This window comes from Nyctibius grandis, chromosome 3 (assembly GCF_013368605.1).
Source record: "Nyctibius grandis isolate bNycGra1 chromosome 3, bNycGra1.pri, whole genome shotgun sequence".
In the NCBI taxonomy this organism is placed as follows: Eukaryota; Metazoa; Chordata; class Aves; order Nyctibiiformes; family Nyctibiidae; genus Nyctibius; species Nyctibius grandis.
Window position 1 is genome coordinate 97165905 of NC_090660.1, and position 17544 is coordinate 97183448.

Sequence of the window (17544 nt, forward strand, 5' to 3'; positions counted from 1 at the left end):
TATGTTGCTGGAACTACTCACACACTTAAAATTAGCATATGCTCAAATGCTCTACAGATTTGGAACCAAAACACTCATCACTTTCCAGGATCAAGTCCTATTATTCTACAAAAGCATAATGGATACAATGAGTTTTGTGCTCCCTTTGCATATAACATAGCACAATGGAGCCCCAAAACTTAAGGTCTTTAGGTGCTATAACAACAACAGCAGCAGCAGCAGCATAAACTCAGTCGCTGTTGAAAAACGAAACAGCTGGGTTTGATTTTAATCTGATTTTTGCTTTTTTCCAGTACATGTAATTTTAAAGACTGAGCATCTGGAATTGGAGTGTAATAGTGCGGAAGATTGTGTACTGATAGAATTAGCCAATAGACAAAAAGTTATCTGCTAGACGTTGAATGTCAGTCTTGGTATGATTTGATAATGAATATATTATAATACTCGCAGAAACACAAAAAATACTCACGAAGCAAGCTGTCCCTATCAAAATTATCCAAGACATTTGCTCATCTTCCATGGAAAGCATTCCTGGCATTCAAAAATCAGACAATAATCTAAAGATCTCTTGGAATGTATTTACCATTAATGCAATGACAGAGAGCACTGAACAAAACCAGATGTAGCTCCAGAAGTGATCATAATTGAAATAACAGTTAAATCTGCAGTTCTCAGAGGTCTTCCAAGGAATTCTTACCAAGGGGGTTGCAAAATCTTCAAATATTTTAATAGTACAGTTAATATGCTGGAAAATTTAGAAGATCAAATTCATTCACTAAGATGGCTCAAGACTGAAGTGGCACCTGCTGTCACTAATCAGACTACGAAAACCAGATGGCTTCTACAGTTACCCATTCTGGAGGGAGGAAGGGGGCTGATCAGCCAGCCCCTCTGCCTACCGCATGTACTTTCTCAGTGCAACAGAAGTGATCCATTTTGCCCTGAAGCCTGTACCACCGGTGGCTGTTGGTGATAATTTATTTCATGAATGCCTGTTTGAATGAGGAAATGGGGCCTACAGACAGCAAAACAGCGATTAAGCAGCACATATGAACTATATGCTTTTATTAGTCTACATAAAGGAGTACATACCTGTGCCTAGTTGCTCAAGATGATGGCAGAGGTGGACTTCCAAATAAGTAAATTGGATCAACACACTTAGTGACGGCACAAACCAAGGAGTAAAACAGGAGTCAACCCTGGTACAGGCTGCTAATGCCGTGGGGGTTACAAGTGGATCACACGCACTTTGTGAGCCAGATTCACTTTCTGAGCTGTGGAAGGTAGATAACAAAGGGGTAGTTCAGCACTTCCAGGATTTCATCGCTTTACAGTAAGACTTGACATAGCCAATGTCATTGTTTTCTTTTAACTGCTAATGTTAGTGTATGTGCTTTTTTCCAAGCAGAACACAGCAGACAAGACTGCAATCCAACAATGCTTTTATCACGCTGCACTTTCAATTTACAAACTGAAACACCTGAACAACAGAAGCCAACCGTATTTACAGAAAATAAAACCAAAATATACCAGGTATCTTTAATTGCTGAAATAGCTAAACAAAGTACGTTACCATTATTAAAGCTATAAGAATGAGCTGAAAGTTAATCTGGTCAAGAGAAAGATTTTCTTCATTTTATTTGAAGGAAACAAACTCACAACCATCAAACTACTTCTACGGATAAACCCTGTCCCTGTAAGCTTTCTTTCTTTTGGCCATCATTCTGCAGTCATCATATTAAAAGAATCTCTGAGTGTTACAAGCTTAGCCTGGAGCCTTTTACTAGCACCTATTACAACATATTAACTATACATTTAAAAATGCCACCCCACTGATTTTTTTTCCTAGCCGTGCTCGTGACGTCATGAATTTCCAAGCATTATCTTTCGGTCTCTTGAGTGAAACTAACACCACATCACAATTCTATGGGTTGCTAAGACACCACTGAAGTACAAATAAACTTTCTAATTTAAGCCAAATCTATCCTTAATGTTCCTTATTCTCACTCCCTTTGCAGTTTGGCACTAAAGAGTTTAAGTTTAAAAGCATAGACTTGATTGAAGAAAACTATGTCCACGTCCTCAGCCCAATACTGCTTTTGTTTTTTAAATAAAATTTAACAAAAGATTAACTAAGGCCAACTTACTACTTTTGTCAGAAAGTAATTAGCTTTTATAAAGCACCATGAATAGATTTCCATTGACACTGTAAAGATACTTTAAATTCAAACACAAGTTTAAATTCGAACATTGGCTTTCAAAGCAACATGTCTTATGCTTTTAGGACCAAATTTTTCTTCACTTCATGTGTGTTAGTGCAAAATTATGCACAAATATAGTAGGTACTCAAAATGTTCAGCTGCAAATGCGTAAATTCCATGGATACATAAGTTTATCAGTATTATTTTGTGTTATGGTAATTAGCTAGTATTGTATTTATTTATGAAGCTTAAATCCAACTTTAGATTCGTGGACATAAATCAAAATACTTGTATAGCAGTAAAACCCAACTAAAATTAGCTAGTTAACAAAGAATCAAGACAGGATATCAAGAATGGATTAGGTTGGTGAAGGATGAAAGACAGATCACTTAATCAGATTTTTAGCTGCTTTCCTGTGCTTCACCTCTTCAAATTCCCTGTCTACATTTCAAAAACTGGTGGTGTAGGGCTTTTGAGAACTGGCCTCTTTAGAAATAAGACTATTCTTTGCGTTCACATGTTAAAACATCTATGGGAGTGGACTAGACTCAGAGAAATGAGCAGAGCTTTTCTTTGCTCTGCCATGGATATTCCCTAGATTATTGGAACAAAGCATGGAAATAAATCTAAAAGCCACCAAAATTCATATGTCGATTTAGACCATTAAATAATTTTGAATCTGTGAAACTGGTTAGTGCTCTCAGGATAACTGTTAACATTTTAAGAATTTTTGCTCATTGCATTTTGATTAGAAATAGAAGTTCAGGGACATATGGAATGACAATAGAAAAAGGGTAGAGAGGTGCGAACAAAAGTTAACCAAACTAGAAGGAACTTAAAAAAAATAATTACACTTTGATATTCTGAATTAAGACTTAATTTGCACAAACAGTTATAACTAACTGCAATAAAAAGGAAAGACATTTGTTTCTGAAATTATAAATTACTTTTCCTTGGAAACCTATTCCTTGAGTCACCTGTCAGTGACTCAGCATTTTTATTTCCTTGGATATGTTTTTTTTGGAGTTGGATATTTTCATAAAATAAAAAACAAACAAAGCCCTCCAAAGTCTTTTTTAGTCAAATTTTATATACCTGCTGTTTATTTATCAAGCACTTCAGTGTTATGGGACCTTTGTCATTTCTCTTTCAAAACCACATGCTTGATGCAGGAGGAAATGTGGCAGGAACTTCACACCAGGGAAATAATTTAAAGCATTTAGCCCTACTTCGCTCAGATTTTTCTGCCCCATAAGCTGCAGATCAAGCAGAGGTAATATTCTGAAACTCAAAATGTTGGGAACAAAATTATTCCAAACTGCTTTTTGTTTCCTCATGGAGAATCACCTTAGAAACCAAAAAGGCCCACCACTGAAAGGATTCCCTAACAAACTTCAGAGTCCACCCACATGCTTAAAAAACTAACCAGAGAGAAACAGCAAATGAGGGTGGGACAATGTGTCTCCCTGGGACAGCACTGACCTTGCATCCTCTCCCATTGTAGGGAGGGACAAGCGCTGGCAGTGGAAAACTGAGAGGAGCAGGACAATGTGGGCTAAACCACACTTTAGACGGGAAAGTCACTCTACAGAGAGAAGATCACCTTCTAGAAAACATCTGAGAAGAAATGCAATGAAGATCACTGTTATTGTTTATCTGTGAAAGGGTCCATTTGATTTTTACTCAACCAGAAACAATATCCAGAATTACAGCCCCCATGTTGTTATGAAAATAAAAATACAGTAACAGTATAAACCACTTACAGTACAATCTATACTAAGAGCAGCATACAAATGACTATAGCATTGTCTTAAAAAAGAACTGTAATAAGAGATCGGAATATTGAGTGAACAGCTTTTAAAGGGGACTGTAGTCCTTACAATCACTACCATGACCCTCTGATTTTAAATTAAATCTCATTTAAACTTTTTGCCTAGCTAAACTTCCGTCAGACCTTTAGCACTGCTACTTTCTTCTTTTACGTTGCACAGAGCACAGAAATCATCACATGCTGTGCACAAACAGAAAATAAAGTAGTGTTAACTGAAAACCCAGGAAACTTTCTATTAACTATTGGTGAACAACAGTAGAAGCATTAATATCATAGAGGTAGATCTGACTGTGAAATCAAAAGTTGTGCATCAAATAAATACAACATCAAAAAAATCCCACATTCTCTTGGCTGCTGTGGAGCTACAAAATACAGTGTGGACTCTCCATAACTTTTCAGCTGGGGAGAAAAGGAAGCTAGTTAGCTTCTACTGTTTGTGTTTGGCACAACATGCTGAGGGGATGGGTGTAGCAAAACCAGAGGAAATTCTAAATAAAACTGATGTGACTTTAATACCAGAAATGTCTTTTTTTTTTTTTTTAATCCTGTGAAATATCAGAATGTTTAGAATGGAAAATATCTACATTCAAAGTCATTCTATATTATAAAGTATGATAGTTTCACACCACACAAAGCCATTTGAGTTAAATATATGGCAACTGGGAACAATGACTTAACAGTGAGCTGCATTATTCATGTTATTTTAAGAATGGAATATTTAAATGAAAACTGCCATTTGTGACAAAACCGCAACATGGGAAAATATCACTGGGAAGAAGAAAGAGACCACTTAACTCATATAATTTATGACTCAAATGCTCGTCTGAACCCAAATTGTTAGAGGTCAAAATCCAGTACATCATCTACTTTGAATAAAAGCTAAAACAATTAGCAAGAAACATGATCATGATTCCTCACTTCAATTTTTAAAAAGTAGCAATTTAACGCTTATTTAAAAGTTTTTGTACTTGTTTCATGGTTTGTATCTTAAGGTATTTTCAATTACTATTTCACATTAGTACGTCAGTAATTATAAAAATACTGTTTACATTACACAGGAGATGTACAAATATATAAAGCATCTTGTAACGTAACCCATTTAAACACAGAATGATAAACCCCTCCCAACCAAACCAGGGAGGGCCTTTAGTATCTCGTCACCCAAACAGAGCTTTAAATAAAAGTAATTTTGATTATAATTTGCTAGTCCTGCAACATGAAAATGCAACCTATAAAACTAATATATTCTATGATAATTTCCTTTTAATCCCCTATTTTAAGGTCTTCCATAGACAGTCATTTATGCCATATATGATTCCTTCCACAGACACTATACTAAATCCTCAAGGGGATGCTAAATTATTTCCCTTAGGAATTCACATTTTTTCATTCATTGAATAAACATTTACAAATGTTCACTCAAACCTTATTCACAGAATCACAGAATCACACAGAATCAACCAGGTTGGAAGAGACCTCAGGGATCATCGAGTCCAACTGCTGCCCCTACACCACCCTGTCAACTAGACCATGGCACTAAGTGCCATGTCCAGTCTTTTCTTAAACACATCCAGAGATGGTGACTCCACCACCTCCCTGGGCAGCCCATTCCAATGCCTAATAACCCTTTCTGAAAAGAAATTCTTCCTGATGTCCAACCTGAACCTCCCCTGGCGAAGCTTGAGGCTGTGCCCTCTTGTCCTATCGCTAGTTGCCCGGGAGAAGAGGCTGACTCCCACTCCACTACAACCTCCCTTCAGGTAGTTGTAGATTGCAATAAGGTCACCTCGGAGCCTCCTCTTCTCCAGGCTAAACAACCCCAGCTCCCTCAGCCGTTCCTCGTAGGTCAGACCCTCCAGACCCTTCACCAGCTTGGTCGCCCTCCTCTGGACTCGCTCCAACACCTCAACATCTTTCTTGAAGTGCGGGGCCCAGAACTGAACACAGTACTCAAGATGCGGCCTCACCAGTGCCGAGTACAGAGGGACGATCGCTTCCCTAGACCGGCTGGCTACATTATTCCTAATAGAGGCCAGGATGCCATTGGCCTTCTTGGCCACCTGGGCACACTGCTGGCTCATGTTTAGCCGGCTGTCGATCAGCACCCCCAAGTCTCTTTCTGCTGGGCCGCTTTCTAACCGCTCTTCCCCCAGCCTGTAGCGCTGCATGGGGTTGTTGTGGCCGAAGTGTAAGACCCGGCACTTGTTCTTGTTGAACCTCATGCCGTTGGTCTCGGCCCATCTATCTAACCTGTCCAGATCCCTCTGTAGGGCCTTCCTACCCTCCAGCAGATCGACACTCCCACCCAGCTTGGTGTCATCTGCAAATTTGCTGAGGGTGCACTCAATCCCTACGTCTAGATCATCTATAAAGATATTGAACAGCACCGGCCCCAGAACTGAGCCCTGGGGAACACCGCTAGTGACCGGCCGCCAGCTGGACTTTGCCCCATTCACCACCACTCTCTGGGCTCGGCCATCCAGCCAGTTTTTGACCCATTTAAGAGTCCACCCATCCAAGCCCCGGGCAGACAGTTTGTCTAGGAGGATGCTGTGGGAGACAGTGTCGAATGCCTTATTGAAGTCTACACAGACTACATCCACAGCCCTGCCCTCATCTACTAAGCGGGTCACTTGGTCATAGAAGGAGACCAGGTTGGTCGAGCAGGACCTGCCTTTCATGAATCCATGTTGGCTGGCCCCGATGCCCCGATTGTCCTGCATGTGCTGTGTAATGGCACTCAGGATGATCTGTTCCATCACCTTGCCTGGCACCGAGGTCAGGCTGACAGGCCTATAGTTCCCTGGATCGTCCTTCTGACCCTTCTTGTAGATGGGCGTTACGTTTGCTAATTTCCAGTCAGCTGGAACTTCTCCAGTTAACCAGGACTGCCGGTAGATAATCGAGAGTGGTTTGGCAAGTTCATTTGCCAGTTCCTTCATTACTCTAGGGTGAATCCCATCCGGGCCCATAGCCTTGTGGGTGTCCAACTGGCACAGCAAGTCAGTAACCATCTCCTCCTGGATCATGGGAGGTTCACACAGCCCCCCGTCCCTAACTTCAGGCTCTGGGGCCGAGTCTCCTGAGGACAACCGATCTTGACATTAAAGACCGAGGCAAAGAAGGCATTGAGCACCTCTGCCTTTTTCTCATCCCCTGACACTACACTACCCTCCTCATTCAGCAAGTGGTGGAGGCTCTCCTTGACCCTCCTTTTGCTGTTGATGTATTTGTAAAAGCCTTTTTTGTTGTCTTTGACTGTAGCAGCCAAATCGAGCTCTAATTGAGCTTTGGCCCTTCTAATCTTCTCCCTACATGACCTGGCCACATCCCTATAGACCTCCCAAGTTACCCGACCCTTCTTCCAGAGCAAGTAGGCTCTCTTTTTTTCCTTAAGTTCTAGTCTAAGTTCTCTGTTTAACCAGGCCGGTCTTTTTCCCTGACGGCTTGCCTTCCTACAGACTGGGACAGCCTGCTCCTGAATATTTAACAATTCCCTTTTGAAGCATGTCCAGCCTTCCTGGACTCCTTTGCCCTCCAATTATTCAATTAATTCATTGAACAATGAATGGTCTACAAAAACCTTAAAAATAAACAACATACACATATATACTACATCCTTAAGCAGACAGCTCCTCAATTTTTACACTTCTAGTTACTTCCTGATCAATCTCAGAAAGAGCTTGCATACCACAGGATTTGGATCATGACATCTTTGCATATTCCTATATTCATTATTGGCTGATATACTTTAGCCTGCCAGCTACTGCTCAACATATCAGCTGGATCCACATCTTCTCACAAACATTGTTGTTTTCCTGTCACATGAGCCACATAAGTTTTATACTTTATAACTGATGTTAGGAATCAGTAATAAAGTACTTAAAACACAAGGGATCAGCTCTCTGGTATTAATAATTGGCATATCATAGAGGTTACCACAAAAAAACCCCTGCAGAATTTGAAGGAAAAAATATTATCATTGAGCAGCAGCTGCATGCACATGGCAGCTGTTAGTCTGACTCAAAATACAAGATCAAACTAAGAAAATAAACTTCAACAAGACTAAGCATTTTTAGACTTTACAATTAATAGTGAATTAAAGTTGCTAATCAATCATGCAGTTACAGCATGTGATTAATGTCAGATCATCATGAGTCTCCAGGAAAACTAAGATTCAACTTTTATACAGTCTTCACTTCTCATTCTCATTCGCAGATACCCTCAGCCTTGAAGTTCCCTGGTCTAACATTTGGCACTGGCTTTAAGCACAGCTCCTTGTGGCTCTTCTCACAAGTCTAAGATCTCATGTTAAACACGTGCTTTAGGAACAAGTCTAACATAGAAATTTACCATGACATGGGGCAGTCTCTCTCTCAAAATCAAAACAGTTTGGGATTTTTTGGTCAAGTAGAATCCAGAATACATTCTAGGGTGCTTGGTCACAAGAAAATACCCATGCTGGTATAAATATGTTTGTTTGATGAAGATAGAGCCACAGTTTCAGCAAAGTTACTGCCAACATGGACTTCCTATGCTACTAGGGGTCTAGAAAGGTTGGCCTTCTCTGCAGGTGCACAGTATCTGTCCCCACCTCCTAACAAGGCTTCCTTTTAACAGAACATTTAAAGTGATCCTTTAGAGCTTAACCGTTACCTTAAACTTGTTCTGTAGCTGTAACTATACGTATTTCAGTGCTTGTGAACTGTCTCAAAACCTCCAGGTCAGTGACATGTGACTGGCATGATTTGCTCTGTCTCCAAGAAAGAGATATTGTGCCTCAAACACAGGTCAAAGCCTCATCTCAGAGGAACAGCTGCTCTTTTTCTGAACCATTAAGTTTCTCTGAGAAGGATCACTCCAGGCTGGTCAGGACTACTTCTTCCACACCTGTCCTTCCTGCAGTCATCCTTAAGAAAGCTTGCAGTACAACCTTGTTTGAAGCTAGTATAAAGAGATCAGTTTGAATTTCTATCTGAAACTGTGGCTGAGGCAGGGAATATAATCTTTTCTCTTCTCTGATTGAAATCAGAGGTTTTCCTCATGTGTCTCTCAGGTTTCTGGCTTCAGACCTACATGAATCTTTAACTTTCCAGTCTACTGTTAGTTCATGTAGATATAAACTACACCTCTTAAAACTACTATAAAATCCTCAGGCCACCAAAAGTATCAGGACTAGTGACTGCAGCCTTCATGCATGTGCTTAAGGAGCTGCCAGTTCCTAACATCTTCCCTTGACTTCCCTCTTTCCCTTCTCTTTATTTACCTTCAAATGCGTCAGTAGCATGGCGCATGTTTTTTGCTGCCTTCTTTCCTTTCCTGTTATCCCTATTCAGTGAACTCCTAATGCTTCAGTTTAATTCCTGTTCTTTCAGTTGTAGTTTCTGCTTTAGGTTTATGTGTACACGCACAATCTGGAGGGCACAGTGCTTCTAATATCATTGCTGTGGACAGAGCAATTGTCTTCCTTGGAGTCTTCTGGTACCTCAAGGCCATTAGGATATTTCTACCCCTTTATAACTTGACACACTGATACCACTGAGCGTGGTCACTACTGTGGAGCAGGCTTGCAGCCTCCCAGCTGAGAACTCATGAGTTTAGACCTTCTAGGCAGGTGAATTCATGTTGTGCTGTAAAATGTTTCTGATGTTAATCACAGTTCAAACTGGTTTTACATTTTTTTTTTTACTTATTTGTATTTCATTTTAGCCCTAGCCTCTTTCTGAATGATTACAACTCATTAGCTTATCAGAGCTCCCTGAATGAAACACTGCATATAGTGATGAACCCTATTTGAGCAGAAAACAATAAACATGATTACAGAGCCAAATGCCTTGACGAAAAAAATCTACTAAATTTCACTACTACACTTTCAGTTCCCACCGAGTTCACATTTCTGTGGTGTTAAGCTCACCAGGAAGGCAATTTTACCAAGGTCCCACATTCAGAGGAATTAACCTTGTCTAAAACACTTAACTTCTCAATGATGAAAATGCATTCTTTCACAATTAACATCAAGAAATCATTTCCAACCTGATACTATTAATGGAAACCAGATGTTTAATTTTCTTTATTGATTTTGATGGCCATGTTCATATCCCCTGATTTCTCCGAATTCTGTAGCTTCACGTAAAGTATATGTGGATGCTACACACTCATTCAAGCATGTGTTCATACACAGGCAGCGACAATCAGCAAATACCAGTGATCCAACAGGGTCACTCTGGGTTTTCCGCTCTAACTATAAAATGTTAAGAAGGTCTTTGAAAGCAATTCCACTGCTGTTTGTGGAGAGAACTTCTACTCATTTCTTCTTACTCTACATATTAGCCAAAACTGAACAAATGCACATAGAGTGAATATCTGTCATTGTACATTGTTTCCAGCTGTAAACATAATGAAAAATGGATCCCCAGTGTTTGAAAACACCAATTAAATTTTTTTACTGTTAGCATAGTAAGCAAGCTGTGTGAATAATAATGTAATGCTCTTGAAGTACTAAAGTTTTGTTGAATATATTTAAAACAGACACTTGGCTTATTTTAGTCATTGACTTGCACTGAGGACAGAATAAAGGTGATGTATGGGGGGATACATGGGAGAAGAATGTTTACTACTACGTTACACAATGGACTGTGCCTAAGCCTTCTTTTGTTAATTAGCTGATTTTACTGCCTTGTGCAGCGAAGAGGTTTCAGGATATGGCCTGTTTGTCTTCACTTTTCAGTAATCCTTGTGTTCAGAAAATTGATGAATATGATGCTGCCAGGCTGCCTACAAATCTAAAAGAGAGGTCTTTTTGTACACACTTCATGCCCTTGCGAGAACGTGAACTACAGTCTGAAGCTCATTTAAGACTAGCTACTCTTACCGCATATGAAAACAGTATCTTATTTCCTAAGTCTCTTGAAAAAGATCTCTCAAGAGTGCAGCACTAGATTTCTGTTTTTCCTCTCCTCTAAAATTACCTTTGGTCATCAGCTGCATTCTGACTGCTGTTCAGGACAATCCTCCAAAGATCGGAGGCTATGAGCTCTTTCTGATCATTCACAAGGTTGATACTGGGCAGCTGTAGTTCACAGACTTTGCTTTCTGATAGACTGAATTCCCGGAATGCAACAAATGACTTCTGAAGCTCATCCCAGTACTCCAAGCTGCAAGGAATCTGTGATAAAAGGGAGAAGGCATAATTACTTTAAGCTTGATTCCAAATATAATGGGATTTACTGTACATGCTTAAAGTGCAAAACTAAACTAAAGTAAGTTGTCATATAGAAAAATCAGAATTGTAACTGTTACTCAGATTCTGTGCTGTTTTGACTTAAATGTTTTTAGAACCTCATTGCAGTATAACACTTGAAACTTTCTCTTACTAGGTCCAGAAATAGCTACTTGTTCCATAGTACCCAAGAATAACAAAGACAATTCAACTAATCATTATTTGTATTATGCAGCCAAAAAATCCATCAGATGTCATCACATCATGGTATCAGGGACATTCGAATAATCATTAATGTTTTTTTTTGCTTGAACTAGCTCTTTTAATTTTATTACATAACAAAATATCAATTTATTAATACCCATTTATTGTCATATTAAAATGATCACAGATGCAGAGTAAAAACGATGATAGGCAACACAATGGCTCGTGGAGGGCCAACACATGAATAAAAATCCTGGGACAAAGCATGAAGTACTTGTAATCACATGATCTTTTCTTCCATGGAATATGCTATTTAGGCAACTGTGTGATTTTAAAAACCCAAAAAAACAATAAATAGAAGGTAACTGCAATTTAATCACATTCTGAATTTTAAGTCTGTAAATAACCCACTTGGATTATTCCTGGATGCATCACTGAGCTGGAGAGAATGTTATTAGAGACAATTCTAAAGAAAACAGAAACAAATTTTAATAAAAGCATAGCCTTTAAAGGAGTGTGTCTTAGGTCTCCGTTTGTCTTTTTGTAATATCATGAAAGTGAATGAGAATATGAATTTAAAACAAATGCACACTCAGTAAGATATGAAGATTTTAGAATTATGATACAGAAATCCACAGTTATGGCACTTGTACATGCTGAAGAAATACTAAAAGTGAGGCTGACATAAAGCAAATAGTAAAAAAATGCATATGTATGTCCTATTGCCTTTTTTATCCCTGTCTGTCTGTGTGTAGACATATATATATAAATAACCAGGGAAAAAAGTAAGAATGTGGTAGAGGTGCAAGTAAATCTAGGCGCAGCCAGAAAAAGCTCTGTAAGTATTCTTCCTTGTTACTCAGTAAGGACTGTAATGTACATGGAGGCGACAGCAGGCTGATTAATTAACAGGAATTAAGGTTAAGAAGGAAAATTCAGGGAGCTCAGTAGTTCAGGCTCGGGAGGGCAAAGGAACATAAATAATTTCCAACAAGGAATTCTGGAAGAATTAACACGTGGAACCACAGAGCCCGAAACATCAAGTTTTACTACATCTGTCAAGTGATAGATCACACAGTGATACTTGAAGATTGAAAAGAGCAATCACAGTCACTTATGTTTTTAGGTCAGGATGGAAGTAAAAAAGCAAAAAGAAAAAAAAAGAAAAAAAAAAGAAAAAAGCTGATGCCAGCAACATATTATAACATAGAATAGCATAGGAATATCAATCGGGAATACACATAAAGATAGCAACATATCTGTTTATAAGCTGCATATTCCATTGAAAATAGTGAGGACATGTAAGTGTCAGCTGGAAAATTATGAAACAGTATGATGATGCCTGGAAAAAGCAAATGCCATCCAGGTGAGGTATTTCCAAAAGCAAGGGACAAATATTACTTGAGTTGTGTAAGACACCAGTAAGGCCTCATCTAGAATATGGCATGCATACATGTTAAAAACTTATTAACTCACTCAGAGTGGAATCTGTGAACAGTTGAGGACCAAATGAAGCAAAATGAAAGGAACACGATTGCTGTACCTAGACACCTCAGGACACAAACAGTGAATAGAGGAAAAGGTCTCTAGAAACTATGGGACAAAACTGAGTTGCTCTATGAATAAAGTGTAAGGCTAGAAACCTGAACAGCAGAGGTCTGAAGGCAGCCTTGGTGCTCATGACAGCTGCTTTTAAAAGCTTGATTTGTTAATAAGATGGAGCATTGCCCTGACGGAAGGAGGCTGGGCTTGATGACCCAGAAAACATCTTGGTTCTACGTTGCTAACTCTACAGTGGTTCTGTGCACAATAACAGCAATAGGAAATATTACGTTATTGTGTTTGTAGCCATATTTCAAAGTCACACTATATTTATTCATTTTGCTCTTAGTGTCACTAGAGAGTTTTACATTTCTTTAAAACTCCTCAGTGTTGATTTTTCTTAGGTTTTAATGCCTGTGGACAAACACTCAAAATTGCAATACCACAGTAATGTTCTTACCCTTCAATTACGGACATACCCAAGGAACTCCCCTGTGTTAACTATGAACATATAAACAGCAACTTCCATCATCTGCTATCTTTCATACTACATTGTAGAGCCATTCACACTGACATACTTCTTTTCTAAACCTTCACAGTCCCACTGGTGGCAAGCCGCCTGATTTTATTTAAAATGTTGCAATATTTGGTGTATTTCCTATAGCACGAGGTCTTGGAATTATAACGTTACAAAAGGATCTGCATAATTTCTAAAAAATGTTGCAGCCTTTCATGGTTGCACAGGTACTTCTGGAAATATGACACAGACTCAAAACAACAGTATTTATTTCTTTATATTTGAAAATCTCAGTCCTTAAAATGACCTTCAGATTTTTTACGAGTCCGATTCAATATATTTGAATACTTGGTTTGGCCTTGTGCTTCCTATTGCCTATCAACACCTAAGTTATCTTTTCTTGTCAATGCTGTTGGGTAACATGTGTGCAACAAAAGTCTTGTAAAGCCATCCTCCTATTGCTTAGGATATATATTTCTTTCAGATTACATCTCACAACAAAACTCTTTTCAATATGCAAGTCTCCCTAATGAGAATCTTGCAAAATTGGGATCTGAATGGCAAGTAGTGGGTATTTTAAAAGAGGATAAGCAAGGTGATAAATTCTATTCCCACTACGATTAATGAGCTGGAAGAACAAGTCAAAGAGCACAACAAAGGAATTCCGTAAGTGACACTACAGTACAAAAAACTTAAAACTATCAGTAAGGCTAGAGGAAAGTAATATAGAGAGACTGAAAATAAAGATGGAAAACAAAGGCAGAGCAAAACTTGAGGGGGGGGGGAAACAAAACAGATTTCATATATATTGTTTAAAAAAAAAAAGGAAGTACTTAAATATTTCCACCACTCAGTAGGTGATGGAAATATTGAAACTTATCTTGAGGTAAAGATGGCAGAGTAAAATGAACAAAACAATTATTATGCCATAAATAAGTAATAACTCCTCTTCGGGCTCTGGTATAACCTGATACGGTGTATTTGTCTTTTAGGGACTTCATGGTAACCTCCTAAGCAAATTCTGAAGAATTTGGAAAGGCACAGGAGTGATCGCTGGACTCAGCAGTCTGAGTAGCCAGAAAGAACGTATCACCTAACAATTAAAGCAGGCTGGTAAGCATGTTGAAAAGATTATTCCTCTTTATTTTTCCTCATGAATTTTTTCCTACCTGTGTTGTAATAAGTCAAGAAATCTACCAGAGTGAGAGACAGTATGTTTCAAGATGTCATCTACACATTAGAAGTAAAAAGTCAAAGACACGCTTTATGTGATTGCCTGTACAAAATATAGCTCATGCTTTGGGACTGTCCAAACCACAAGCTTTCTAGTTTGAAGCTTGCAAAAGACTTAGTTGGCTTAGTATCTTTGATTCCTACATATCTAGCTTTATTTGTTCTAGGGGGTTTATTACTAATGCCTGATCTGGGTAAGTTTAAGAAAAGATGGTAGCTCTGGGCAATATTAGCTGCCAAAAATAATAGTTGTGAAAGCCTGGAAATGGGCTATAACGCCAGAACTGAGTCATAGGTAGTGGGAATAAGTGAATTAGCTGCAACAAAAAATTCCCCATGTGTAGAATTAAATATGGTACTTTTACCTTAAAATATTTGAATAAAACCTAAGCTGTAATTCAGATAATTGTTACCTCTTAGAAAATGTGACTGCTAGTGCTGCATCTATAAAACTAAACACTAACGAAGCACTTCTAACCACAAACTTCTTCGCTAAACAACAAGCACGCTTCTTCAACAGACACTTCTCCATTGCTTTTTGCCTTCCTTCCTAGCTTTCAAAGCAAGTTTTAATTGCAATGATTATTTTCAACTGTAAAATACAAACAGAACCATTGCTGTACAGCCCCTGTCACGTACGTGTGCATAAAACTATTATTTAAGTGTGGGCTCAGATTTAACCAAAAATCTCCAAGTTCTGTTTTGCAAGAAAACCATGTACTATGGCGCAAACACTTATTTAGAAGGATGATTATGGCAACAGAGAGCAAAACAGCAGAAAAATGCTTTTTTTTTTCAGCAGCATTAACAACGGAGATTAAAAGCAGAAGTGAAAAGCTACGTGAAAACAGCCTAAACACTAAGTACTTACAACAAAAACTGTAAGATAGATAAATATATTTAAAACAAAGCAGAGAATTTGAAGGTTCCTCCTTTTTCTCTTTACTGCTGTGGACTATAGACATGGGAGATCTGGAAATTGTGTGGCACTGTTCTGATGAAGAATAAAAATGGTGTGTTAGCAATTTCTGATAGGAAGGAAAGCATTTGCCTCTGAGTGACAGTTCCAGTCCTGCCCCCTGCAAGTACAGGACACAAAGAAACAACTCAGCTGAAACAGTTGCCTTGGAGCAGAAATCTTTTGAATTAGTGAGTGGATTCTCTGTGAATCTCTCGTTTCGCTCTAAGAAAAAAATCTTCATATATATTACACTTACATAGACATTACGAGAATCACCTCTGTGAACATATATCAACTCTCTACAAATAAAGCCTGTCTCAATTTCAGCAGAGCTGAAATCTGTCATATACATTTCCCCAAAAAACAAAACCCCCGAACAAAAAGAAACTTGAAAACCCCCTTAAAAACCTGCATCCTTCAAGTCATTTCCCACACACTTGTTAACCTATCAGCAAGACAGTATTAATAACCAACATGAAGTATTCCCACTAATGCACTACAATGTGATAGCTCATGTTTTTTCTCATTCATCATATATTGTGTCACACATTATCTGTACCAGATTAATTTAATTCCTATTTGGAAACTAGGGGTCAAGAAATGCTACAGAATCTATTGAGGCTATGTTACACACTAATATTTTCACCCTAGCTTGTACACCCTATTGACTGCATGGATACTCCTTAGTCCCACTTAAAGTTATGTGTAATAATAACACATGATGGGAGAGAAATGACTGTTGACCCAAATGTGCTTTTTAAAGGCTTTCAAGATCACAACATGCATCTAGATTTTCCTGTGACCTGATGTTATCCTCCCAGCTTTAGACTACTTTGCTAGTTTGGACTTGCAAAGCCTTGGGTGCATGTCACATCACCAGGTATGTTTCTATAGCTGAGCTCTCTACCTGAGCAGAGGGCCAACACCAGTGCACTTCCACAAGCTGTCACCTTACCATAAATGACCATCCCTATTATGCACTATACATACTGTCATCATGCTAACAGGTCTCAGACACAGAAATCATTGCCATTTAGGACAGAAATAATTAAAATATCTCAATTTCTTAGCTAATCCCATCTTTTTCATAGGCATCTTTTTTGCCTCTAGGAAAAAGCTACAGCCATCTGCCTACTTATTTGAGGTTGCTGAATGAAGGGTATATAAAAGTACTATTATATTAATACTTAAATAGTGGAGCATGTAATTTTAAAACTCAATATAAAAAATGGATCTTTAACTATACACATGCAGATCTCTTAGTTTGCAAAATACATTTTGTCCAGCTGAGAAAGAAAGAAAGATATTAACAGCTGGCTTACAGAAGAATCTGCTTCATGTTGCTTTCAGCGATGCTTCCTTTTCATTCATGCTTTTGCTAGAAAATAAGCTTCTACAGAGTAAACGTTCATTTCTTGAATCTCAGTCCCTCAGATGGTGGGCGCTTCCTTTTGGAAATGAAGCTATTCTCGTTCCAGAAACAACTACTGTACAAGAAAACGCACACAGAAGACAGGAAGCGTGTGTGTGTTTTATCTTCTCCGAGCGGGGCCACCTAAGTGAAGGAGAGGCAGAATACAATACAAACTAGCACTTTGTGTCAGACGCCAACCCATGCTGAGATTTTAACTCCAGCTTCCTGAACATGAATAAACTGATTGCTCTGTAATAAAGCTATTCTGTTGTTAGGATATTTTACTGTTTTAGAGCCAACTGCCTTAAAAATACAATTCTCCTATTAGGTGAACAGAAGTCACAGTAGTAGGAAATAAAAAGCTTTATCCAGATTTTTATTAGGGAAAAATTCTTGGCAATAGCTACCAAGAACATTACTTT

General features: G+C 38.5%; 1 protein-coding gene across 6 annotated transcripts in view; it reads right to left on the reverse strand.

Moving 5' to 3' along the window:
- VPS13B (vacuolar protein sorting 13 homolog B) overlaps positions 1–17544 on the reverse strand; it is a 506220-nt gene that overhangs the window by 56937 nt on the left and 431739 nt on the right. For all 6 annotated transcript variants that reach the window (XM_068395717.1, XM_068395718.1, XM_068395719.1 and 3 more), the window contains 2 exons: positions 11001–11197; positions 1093–1274 (listed from right to left, as the gene is read on the reverse strand). In XM_068395717.1, coding sequence (XP_068251818.1) covers positions 1093–1274; positions 11001–11197 — 379 coding nt within the window. The remainder of the gene's footprint in view (positions 1–1092; positions 1275–11000; positions 11198–17544) is intronic.